The sequence below is a fragment of the Coenobita brevimanus genome, unplaced genomic scaffold (assembly GCF_032717465.1).
Source record: "Coenobita brevimanus isolate Jiangsu-jjx unplaced genomic scaffold, ASM3271746v2 jjx.HiC_scaffold_2709, whole genome shotgun sequence".
In the NCBI taxonomy this organism is placed as follows: domain Eukaryota; kingdom Metazoa; phylum Arthropoda; class Malacostraca; order Decapoda; family Coenobitidae; genus Coenobita; species Coenobita brevimanus.
Genome location: NW_027643663.1, coordinates 100,622 through 112,994, shown reverse-complemented (window position 1 = coordinate 112,994; position 12,373 = coordinate 100,622). Strand labels below are relative to the sequence as shown.

The 12,373-nt window shown below is 42.5% G+C and overlaps 1 protein-coding gene across 1 annotated transcript; it reads right to left on the bottom strand.

The window, feature by feature from the left end:
* Positions 1-520: 520 nt before the first annotated feature.
* Positions 521-2,875, bottom strand: LOC145390007 (zinc finger MYM-type protein 1-like). Its single transcript, XM_080265101.1, has 2 exons — positions 1,976-2,875; positions 521-1,924 (listed from the first exon to the last, which is right to left on the bottom strand). Exons 1-2 carry the CDS (start codon positions 2,873-2,875, stop codon positions 521-523), a joined length of 2,304 nt encoding a protein of 767 aa, XP_080121227.1.
* Between the last annotated feature and the right edge of the window lie 9,498 nt (positions 2,876-12,373).

Genomic DNA, 12,373 nt, shown 5'->3' with positions numbered 1-12,373 from the left:
TCTTGACTTGTGTCCTTTCAACAACGTCCAAGCTTCACTTCCATACGTTAGAGTTGGTATCACAATACTGTCATGCAGTGGCGGCGTCAGGAAATTTTCACTGGGGAGGCTGAGGAGGGGCTGGGGTAAAATGTGGGGGGGCTTCACAAAATGTCATCAAACTGAAGTGTTGATGGAAAATTGGTATGTACATATTCATAATATCCGAATGTACTGAGGTTCATTTTAGACACCTGTACTCTTTGAAACTGCGGTGTTAATGTATAACATTTCTTATCTCATCAAAAATTCTGCCAAATGAAAGACATAAAACTAGCAAGGAAATTCAGATTAATGTATACGCAACATAATAACATTTATTATTTCCAGTTTATTCCATAAGATTGAAGTTTAACTCAATTAATTTAGACATCATGTGTAAGCAAGCAGTTAACATGAGAGAAGAAAATTCTATGTTATGAAGTTAATACAATCTGAAGAATCAGAAGAATTTTTAAATCAAGGTGTAACGACTGTCACGTTACTTTAAAACTATGCGCCTGTTCTGGTGATTGGCAGCAAATAAGTCTATAATGGCATCAATGTTCAGCTGTTTAGCCCTCCTAGAATTAATTGATATTACAGCAAGGTTGCTGGTGCGGTTGTTGCCACTGCTGTTCCTCAAGTATGTCTTGAGGAGTTTCAGACATGAGAAGCTCCTCTCACAGGCAGCTGAGGTGACAGGGAGGGTCACTGCAATGCATACAAGTTTATACAGATCTATGAAGGTGTCCTTGTATGGCTCCAGCATGGCTGCGAGCTCAAGTGGTGTGGACACTTCTAGGCCATTGTCTCTCTTCTTAGCTATTAGTCTTGTCAATTGGTGGACCTCCACTGCAAGATCACCCTCTGCCACTCCATAATTGGCTGCCATTCCTGACAGTGCTTTTTTGTCCAGAAATGTAATGTGCTTAGGATTCAAGGCAGCAGCACCCATCAGAACATTACAGGCATCAGATGAAAATCGCCTGCTCAGCTCATTGAGCATTCTATCTATGATGGCATAGAAGGTCCTTCTCCTGGCATCTGGTATAGCTCCATCCCTCTGACCTGTACTGGATGTTATGATGAATTCATCCAGGTGTCTGGGAGCAGATCGTTGTCTACCTGGACGCTCAGTCTCAGTGCGTATCCCAACTACCTTGCACAAATCCTCAGCAGCCTCCTCTAACTCCTTCCAGGCAGCTTCAGTCCTCATTCCTGTCAGTCCAGACATGACAGACTGCATCAAGTCCTCTGCAGAGGCCAGCTGAAGGTCATGTGACTGGAGGTGGTTTAACAGTTGTTTGGTCATCAGTAACACTTTTTCCATGGCCATCAGAATTGTCACAAATTGCTGATCTAGCAGGATGCACAGGCCCTTTGCCTCAGTGGCTCTGTGCGCATTGTCTCCCTCCATGAGACGTTTCAAGGTTGTCACTATGGCAGGTAGGGTTCTTTTCACTGCCAGACAAGCAGCATGTTGGGAGGTCCATCTTGTGTCAGACAGTTGCTTCAACTCTATGTGCTGCCTTGTGGGATTTAATTCCTTTTGCACCTTTATAAATTCTTCATGTACTACTGACGTAGAGAAGAACTTGTACAAGCTCTGTATAGCCACAAAAAACTCTGCTGCAGCCTGGATATTGTGTACACAATCAACGAGCACAAGGTTGAGCCTGTGAGCATAACAGTGGACATACACAGCCTGTGGTACCTTTCTCCTAAACCTCTCCTGTATACCACTGATGTGCCCTGACATGACTGCAGCTCCATCGTAGCACTGGCCAATGCAGGCGTTGTGGTCAATACCACATTTGGCCAGGGTCTCCAAGATCTTGTTGAGCAATGAGTCTGCATCCAGACCCTCGGCTGCTGTGAAGTCAAGGAACACCTCATGAAGGCTCTGTTTGTGGAGATACCTCACCACAATGGACAGCTATTCTTCTTTGCTGACATCCTTGGTCTCATCCACCATTAGGGCAAAATGCTCTGCTCTTAGGACCTCGTTGCTGATGTCCTCTCTGATTATTGAAGCTATGATGGCGAGCAGTTCATTTTGGATATCGTGGTGCTTATATTTAGCATTGCCAGGACCACCACTGAGTTTCTTTTTGACAATGTCATCATACCTGGAAATCAGGTCCAGCAGTTCCAGGAAGTTACCTTTGTTGCCAGAATCAGTGTCTTCCTTGTGACCTCTTTGGGCAACATTTTGGCAGGCTGTGTAGAGCAGTACGTCTATTACTGCTCTAATGTAATGTCTGTTTTCCTTTACAGTTTTTTCATGGTTGGTATTAAAAGCATGTAGGATCCTAGAACTTGTTTTCTGCATCTTTAACTCTGCCCAAGCTTGCATAGAAAACTTGTGTCCTGCTGAATTATCATGAGACTTCAGAGATGAGGTTGCCTTCTTCCAGTTCCGAAAGCCGTCATGGATGAAGGACTTCTCACATTTGCTTAAGTGTACATGATCGAAATGACGACATGCAAAGCAGAATGCAGCATCTAGGGTCGTGGAGTACTTCAGCCACGAATGTTGATCACGCCAGTTCTTGTTGAATGACCTTGACTGGCCATTGTATTCTGTGGCTGGGTATCTCTTCAAGTCTGGACAGGTGGGACCACTATCTGGAAGCTGGCTCAGGTCCTTGGGTCCAGGTAGTAGTTTCTCACCATGGGTGTGAGAAGTGCCCTCTTGTGGCTGGGGTTCTGCACTAGCCTCACCTAGTAAGGCTGCAGACTCACAATCACGATCACCACTGTCCAGGTCCTCATTAACAGCAGGTGTGTCTGTAGGAGGATCATCATCTCGCAGCCTCTTCTTGGGAATCTTGGGTAACAGGTAGCGTTCCATGATCAACCCGGCCTATGTGATCAAATATGATAAACCACCATCAGTTACTTTCATAAACAGGGAAAACAGCATAAACAAGCACACAGATCACAGAAGCATAAAACTGCATATTAGCATTACAACAGACCAGATATTTTCACACTATTTTATTCTTCCTTCCACAGCTTCTTATAATCTTATAGTAGCCTATATACATTTTTAAGTAGAAAAAAATCAACTTACACCATACCTGTAAATCAGTGCAAGACGAAAACCACAACTAATAAGCTCAGCTGCTCAGTAATTCAGTGTCTACTGCACTAAGCAATTAACAGCCAACAGACTCGGAGATCTACACACAACCGCGTCGCGTGGTAGACTGGTCTGGTAGCTGACAGGAATCGAACAGGAATGGCTCATCGTGCACTCGATTCGTGAATGCTGGGCTAGGCTGGGAGCCTAGGACCATGTAGGCCCAATAGCAGTGTAAATCCTTTACTTCATTTTAATCAAATATATTCAAATTTATTAACTTCCTGCCTCAAATTATGACATAATCGACATTCAATTATATTTCTGAAGACGAGATAATAATCGTACTGTCGTAATACACTAAAAGAATGGCTAATGTAGTTTAATAAAATAATGCTGTATTTTACTTTCACTTATCATTTTCATTATAGGATATGTAAACTAACCATCTGAATTACAAGAATTTCACAGAATATATTATAACATAAGTTACCCTTAGTATTAGAACTAGGCTGGAAGTTTTCCTTAGAAGTTGAGTCAACTGATAAATTTTCCGTAATTTCCGTGAAATTACTATCATTCAGAATCTGCTAAATACTAACAGCTAAAAATAATAATCACTATTTAATCTATTGTCTTGAATCTTTTCCTAAACTTATAACACTTCGTTTCGTCAACTTTTGTGTATTATTTGTAAATAGTAATACAAAATTGAAAGTTCAAATAAGGGACGTCCTGCCTAAATTCGCCTTTGGAATCTTGCAATATTGGGGGGGCTGATGGGGGGGCTTGGCTCATTATTGGGGGGGCTGAAGCCTCCCCAAGCCCCCCCTTGGCGCCGCCACTGCTGTCATGTAGTAACTTTTTCACTTCCATGCTCACTTCCCTGTTTCTTTTCACTGCTTTCAAAGAACCAGCAACCTTTCTTCCCTGCTGTACCCTTTCAAGCACTTCACCCTCCAAACCTCCATCCTTACTCATCACAAAAGTAAAGTTGTGGTATTCGAAGGGAATGAAGTCACAGAGTGTGCAGTGAGGTTAGTTGGTGAGAATACGGAGAATGTGAGTGCATTCAAGTACTTGGATAGTGTGATGAGTAAGGATGGAACTTTGGGGGATGAAGTGCGTGAAAGGGTACAGCAGGGAAGGAAGGTTGTTTGTGCACTGAAAGCAATGATGAGAAATAGGGAGGTGAGTATGGAAGTTAAGAAGTCACTGCATGATAGTATTGTGATCCCTACCCTGACGTATGGAAGCGAGGCGTGGACCTTGCAAGAGGGGAACAAGTCAAGAGTGAGAGCAGTGGAAATGAGTTACTTGAGAGGAGCATGTGGAGTGACGTGGAGGGACAGGTTAACGAATGAAGAAGTGAAGGAACGTTGTGGGGTGGATGTGAATGTGATTGAGAAGATTAGGAGAAATGCACTGAGGTGGCTTGGACATGTGAAGAGAATGGAGAATGAAAGACTAAATAAGAGGGTGTATGTAGGTGAGGTGGAGGGAGGGAGAGGGAGGGGTAGACCGAGGATGAGGTGGAGGGATGGAGTTGAGTGGTATAAGAGGGAGGGGGGGGGGTGAGTTGGGAGGAGGGTAATCAAATGGTGGGTGACATAGCGACTTGGAGGCGTTTTCTCCTCGGCCACCCTTTGCGGGATTAGGGCGTCGGGCTATAGATAGATAGATAGATGTTAAGCATATGGGTTTACATACCAACATAGGAACTGGACGAGGCCCATGTTCACGATATAACCATCTCAGTGTAAGATGTCGTTACAGTAGGTCTTGATTTCACTGTGTCGATAACTATTCATATGGAAGAATACGATTCTGGTCGGGCTTAATTCGTTCTATTATGGCACTTCCGACAATTTCACTGTGTGGGTACAGTATCTTTTGTAAGTTACAGTAGGTTTCTTTTGTGTGGATAATATAGACGTAAAAAAAAATAAGAGGAATGGGGAGACTGTATTAGAACACACACACACGCACTCACTGACTTTAGTAAGTGGTTTGTGAGAACTGGTATGTATGTATATGCACTTGAATGTCCACACGTACTTGCTGCTTCTAGCGGTCTGTCTGTCTATCTATCTGTCTGTCTATCTATCTATCTATCTATCTATCTATCCATCATGCAATCTATTATGATTTGTAATTATAATATGGAGTCCTGACATATACACGCTACGTCTCCAATCCTGGCTGAAAGAATTAGAGGGTGTCAGTGTGGGTAGCACACACGTCTACATGTGTATTCTGTTCACACGTACACACACACATGCTACTCTACATATTCTGTTCACACACATGGTACTCTGTATGTGTATTCTGTTAACACATACAAACACATACGCACACACACACTACCCTATGTCTGTCCTGGCCTGAGTGTAAGTGTAGTCTATTCATAAACCCACACACATAAACAACTACTCTGTGTGTCCTGGCCTTTGTGTGTATGCATGTGGATATCAGTCAAGTACACACGTTTGCACACACACACACACACACACACACACACACACACACACACACACACACACACACACACACACACACACACACACACACACACACACACACACACACACACACACACACACACACACACACACACACACACACACACACACACACACACACACACACACACACACACACACACACACACACACACACACACACACACACACACACACACACACACACACACACACACACACACTACTGTCCAGGCATTTGTGTGTGCATGTGGGCATTACTCAAGTACACACAGCTTCAAGCGCACACGCACACGAACACACACACACACACAGATAGATAGATAGATAGAATTTTATTGACCACAGCTACAAATGATCATACACATTATTTTAAAGATTGGTCCAGTAAAAGTACATCTATAATAATACAATGAAATACTAAAAACAAATTACAACACCCTAAAGGGAATTCTTAGATAACACAGCGGCACGACAGTGAAAAGCACTGACTACACCTGCCTTTGTAACTCCAAGTAAATATAATGATACAAACTCTCACATCAGAAACAACGCCCACCCTGGATTTCATATCAACTTCAAAGAAAAATCAAAGACACAAATGCTCAAAGTATATAAAACACGTACTCCTTAACTTAAAGTAATATGAACAGTGACCTTTATGTACCCAGGAATAACATATGCTTTATCTATTTACTTCCTTCCTTTAAACATTTATGTTTCATACTTTATAAGTATCCAAGATCTTGAAAATTATAGTACATCTTTGAACATCATCATATCTATTAGAAAATATATCAGTGATAGTTGAAAAATTATAAACGTCTCTCAAGTGTTGCGTCATAGCACATTCTTGTACCACATGAATCTCATTTTGTATCTCACCACACTCACATACCCTCTCCTCTACTGGCAGCCTTCCACGTCCCCTTCTGTTCCATCGGCCCACCTCTATTGCTAGAGAATGTGCTGACACTCGGATCCGCATAAAAGCAACGCGATAGTGTTCACTTACATAGTTATTCTCTCTGTATACTGAATGTACATTTAATTCTGGGTTTATTTCCATATATGTTTTACGTTTGGAAGACTCTGAGTTGGAAATTATGGCCTTCAGGTCCCGAAATCCTTCAGCTATATCATCCCTTTCATTATGTAATAAATTGTTAATGTATGTATGGGTCTGGTATTGATTGTTCATAACAGTATTAATGGCTAAAACTAATGGGTCATCATCCATTCCTTGTCTCTCATTCCACATCTTACGAAAAAACTTTCTTTGCTTGCATTTAACTAAGGACTGTAACTAAGGATAACCAGATTCTACATAACACAAGTCATTACACGTAGTTAACCTAACATTTAAAAGACTTTTTAAAGACCAATTATACAACCTCACAACCGGTCTCAGGTCCGCACCCAGCCAAGACTCACATCCCTATAAAATAGCCGACACCAAACAAGCATCAAACACACGCTTCTTAACACAAAAAGGAATGTCATTATTTTTCCTTAAAAATGAAATGAATTTGATGACATGAGTCATTTTGGCGTCTGCGTGAGCCCTGACCGATAACGAAACTGAGCCGTCAGCCGTAAATGGTGAACCAAGATACATATACTGAGTACACTGTTCTACCACCAGACCCTCTACCCGCAAATCTTCCTTATCCTCAGGCGTACCATGTATTACAAAAAATTTTGTTTTTTCTCCGTTCACTTTCATGGACTTGGAGAAAGCTTATGACAGAATAGATAGGAAAGGTATGTGGAAGGTATTAAGAATATATGGAGTGGAGGGGAAATTGTTGAGTGCTGTGAAGAGTATGTACGAGGGAGCTAGGGCTACGGTGCGAGTGGATGGTGAGCTGAGTGAGTTCTTTGATCTCAATGTGGGACTGAAACAGGGGTGTGTAATGTCTCCATGGCTGTTTAATATATATATGGATGGGGTCGTAAAGGAGGTACAAGGTAGGGCAGTGGATGTGGGGGTGGCCCTAATGAATGAGGGTGAGATTTTGAAGCTTCCGGTGTTGCTGTTTGCTGATGATACAGTATTGTTGAGTGAAGATGAATGGGAGTTGCAAGGTTTGGTGAATGAATTTGGGACAGTGTGTGGGAGGAGGAAGCTGAAAGTTAATGTAAACAAATGTAAAGTTATGGTGTTTGAGAGGAATGAAGTCACAGAGTGTGCAGTGAGGTTGGATGGTGAGGATATGGAGAATGTGAGTGCATTCAAGTACTTGGGTAGTGTGATGAGTAAGGATGGAACTTTGGGGGATGAAGTACGTGAAAGGGTACAGCAGGGAAGGAAGGTTGTTGGCACACTGAAAGCAGTGATGAGAAATAGGGAGGTGAGTATGGAAGTTAAGAAGTCACTGCATGATGGTATTGTGATCCCTACCCTGACTTATGGAAGCGAGGCGTGGACCTTGCAAGAGGGGAACAAGTGAAGAGTGAGAGCAGTGGAAATGAGTTACTTGAGAGGAGCATGTGGAGTGACATGGAGGGACAGGTTGACGAATGAAGAAGTGAAGGAACGTTGTGGGGTAGATGTGGATGTGGTTGAAAAGATTAGGAGAAATACACTGAGGTGGTTTGGACATGTGGAGAGGATGGAGAATGAAAGACTGACTAAGAGGGTGTATGTAGGTGAGGTGGAGGGAGGGAGAGGGAGGGGTAGACCGAGGATGAGGTGGAGGGATGGAGTTGAGAGGTATATGAGGGAGGGGGGGGGGTGAGTTGGGAGGAGGGGAGTCAAATGGTGGGTGACAGAGTGACTTGGAGGCGTTTTGTCTGCGGCCACCCTATGCGGGATTAGGGCGTCGGGCTATAGATAGATAGATAGACTTTCATATCATACTCATCGCAATATTGCATCATCAATGACAACTTATTAATCATCCCACTGCGCGAAGTGGAGAGCAGCACAGTATCATCCATCTGCATTAAAATATGTAGCCACCTCAAGAATCCGTCATCACCACAATGATCTTTTATCAGTTTAATCAAATCGTTCACGTATAATATAAAAAACAAACAAGATGTAGGGGATCCCTGACGAACTCCCAGTGTGGCAGCAAACATGGCAGTACCAATAATGCTCTCTGTAACATTATATACAGCACCAATAGCACCCAACATAACCATACCACATGCAAGACGCTTTAAAATTCTTATTAGAATATGTCTTTGTACCCGGTCATAAGCCTTACTTCCGTCTGTCTCTTTCTTTGTCTGTCTCGGCAGTTCCACTTAAGGTGAAGAGTTTTGAGATGTCATAAGTTGAATAAAAACTCGTGGTAGTTGTAGTAATTAAATTTAGTAGACATCGTATTGAAGGGGTTCATTATAGTGTGGATACCGACAAGCAATTTTATTCATTTAGGAAGCAACCTTTCCTGATTGAAAGGGTGAGCTTTAGTCTTCATATCCCCCTCATTACTGTTAGGTCATCGGATTGAAGGTTAGATGTCATAAGGTTTTGGCCCATATTATATGAGACTCTTGAGATTTCCTAACACGTTTTCCATAGCGAATTATTTTGTACATTACACCTTGGTGTCATTCTGAAGGTTACTGATGGAAATTGTGTCTATATCAAAACAATAAACGCAACATACTAACGAATCCTTAAGGTTTAATACACATAAATCCCTAAAAAAAAAAAAAAAAAAAAAAAAGGTGCTATGAAACCTATGTCGCTTGGCACTGCGTCGGGAGTGTTTGTAAAGATATTATTGACTGACTTTAGTAAGTGGTTTGAGAGAACAGGTATGTATGTTTATGCACTTGAATGTCCACACGTACTTGCTGCTTCTATCTATCTGTCTATCTGTCTATCCATCATGCTATCTATTATGATTTGTAATTATAATATGGAGTCCTGACATATACACGCTACTTCTCCAATCCTGGCTGAGGGTGTCAGTGTGGGTAGCACACACGTCTACATGTGTATTCTATTCACACGTACACACACACATGCTAGTCTGCATATTTATTCTGTTCACACACATGGTACTCTGTATGTGTATTCTGTTAACACATACAAACACATACGCACACACACACTACCCTATGTCTGTCCTTGCCTGAGTGTATGTAAGTGTAGTCTATTCATAAACCCACACACATAAAGAACTACTCTGTGTTTCCTGGCCTTTGTGTGTATGCATGTGGATGTCAGTCAAGTACACACGTTTGCACACACACACACACACACACACACACACACACACACACACACACACACACACACACACACACACACACACACACACTACTGTCCTGGCCTTTGTGTGTGCATGTGGGCATTACTCAAGTACACACAGCTTCAAGCGCAAACGCACACGAACACACACACACACACACACACACACACACACACACACACACACACACACACGCAAAACCACGTCCACCTCGTGCGATACTTGACTTTGGAAGGACCGACCAACAAAAGACCGCAATGCATAAACCACTTTGAAAATGCAGTAAATTTAGGCGTTTCGACAGAGACCAAGACTTTTACGAGAGAGTGAAATAGGGAGAGAAGGACTGAAGCCAAGACGTAGGTCACAGAATCAGATGGGAGGAGGGGGTTGTGTTTATAACGCTTTCTGAATCTTATTTTAGGCCAGTCTCGCCTAACCTATCCATATTTGCTCGAACTGAACCTGGCCTGACCTCGAGTGACCTAATTCAACCTAAAGTAACCCAAACTAATCTAACTTAACCTCGCCTAACCCAGTCTAATTGTATTTAACCTCACTATCTCACGTAACCTCCCCATACCTAAACTAACTAATTCTGACGCAGCCTAACGGGATCTAACCCTGCCTAATCCTACCCAGTCTCACTTAACCATACCATACCCGACCTAACGAAACCCACTCAAGCCTCAAATGACCAAATCCCAACCGAACCTAACCCAGCCTAACCCAACCCAATAGAACCCAACCCAAAATATATGAAAACCGAGCTATTCTAAAGCAATCTAACCTAATCCGTCTATGTCTAGTCGTTCTGAACCCAACCCAACCAAAAATTATCTAGTCAGACCAAACCCTGCCCAAAGTGACCTAACCTAACTTTCGGTCGCCCATAAAATCGCTATGTAAGAAATTATGCTCTCTGAAAGTCTACGGGTGTAACAGTCCAAGTTTCGCCGGTTCTGTGTACAAGTAGAAGATGGTGTGTGTGTGTGTCTGTGTCTGTGTGTGTTTACGGTGTGTGAGTTGTGTTCTGTAAAGAAAAATTTATACTCTCTCTCTCTCTCTCTCTCTCTCTCTCTCTCTCTCTCTCTCTCTCTCTCTCTCTCTCTCTCTCTATATATATATATATATATATCTTTACTCCAGTTCAGTTTAGAAGTGCATGTGTAAGTCTGTGTCTGACATTTTACCATATATGTCTGATTCGCAACGGCTTCAATATATCATCTTGCCTGGTCATTACTTACAGCCTCGTATCTGCATCATAAACCGTGAAATATTTAATTGGCGAACCGTGGCAGGAATACGAGAGAAAAAGAGGTGGGATAAGAGAAAAAGAGCAGAGAGTAAAACAAAAAAAACAAGAGTATGAGATAAAGAGAGCAAATGATTGAAACAAAACGCAGAATGGCATGAATGGGGCCAGAAAAAGTGAAAAAAAGAAGAACGATAAAAAGAACACAGGATAACAGTAATATACGGCTTGGATAGGTAGCTCTGAGGTCTGATTAGGACTATGAGAAGTGCAAGTATAAGCAGACGAGACTACGTGGTTCAGAGGCTGATGAAGGCTATGAGAAGACCATGTGTCGTGTCCTCCACTCTCTACTTACCCCGTAACAGCTATAAGTTCTATATCTTCGTTTTGCTCTCTGCGAAGACGTGACAAGGCGTCAGCCACTCGGTTCTGGTGTCCTGGCAGGTAGGATACCTCTAAGTCGTATTCGGCAACCTGTACCGGTATCTGCCATCTAGCTATTCTGCCAGAAGGCTCCTTCACATTAAAGAGCCACGTGAGGGGTCGGTGATCCGTCTGCACAATCACTTTGTATCCCAAGACAAGAGGCCGATTTATCCGCAGTCCGTACACAATACTTAAGGTTTCTTGCTCGATAGTGGCATAATTAAGCTCAGCTTTATTTAATGCTCTACTAAAATATGTCAACGGTCTAAGGTGTCCATCCTCATCATCCTGTTGTAATACCCCACCTATCGCAGTACCACTCGCGTCAGTTGTCAGATAGAATGGTTTATCAAAGGAGGGAAACTTGAGTACGATGTCGTCAGTAAGCTTACTTTTCAGACTTCTAAAAGCTTGATCAGCCTCATCGTTCCACTCGATTTTTTGTTTACTGTTTTTCACTTCCTTCTTTCCACGAGTCAATTTTGTGAGAGGCAGAGCAATCTTAACATAGACACTTATGAATCTACGGTAATAATTAACTAACCCTAAGAAAGATTGGAGTTCCTTCAGTGTCTTAGGAACAGCAATTTCCCTTATGGCTTGGACTTTATCCGGTTGGGGCCGCAAGCCTTCTGCAGAAATTAAGTGTCCTAGGTAAGACACTTCATCCTTGAAAAAACTGCACTTCTCTAACTTAAGAGTAAGTTGAGCTTCCTTAAGTCTGGCAAGGACCTCATCTAGGTTCTGTACATGTGAATCAAAATCCTCACCATAGACAATTATGTCATCCAGGTAAGTATGACTGATACGCCCTGTCAGTCCTATCAGGACTTCGTTAACGATCCTTTGGAACGCAGCAGAGGCA

What these genes read in the sequence shown, in the direction of transcription:
- LOC145390007 (XM_080265101.1), bottom strand. Translation starts at nt 2,875, where the DNA reads ATGGAACGCTACCTGTTACCCAAGATTCCCAAGAAGAGGCTGCGAGAT. An exon ending in TGGTGGATGAGACCAAGGAT is followed by an intron (nt 1,925 to 1,975) that starts GTCAGCAAAGAA and finishes CTCCACAAACAG; the next exon opens with AGCCTTCATGAGGTGTTCCT.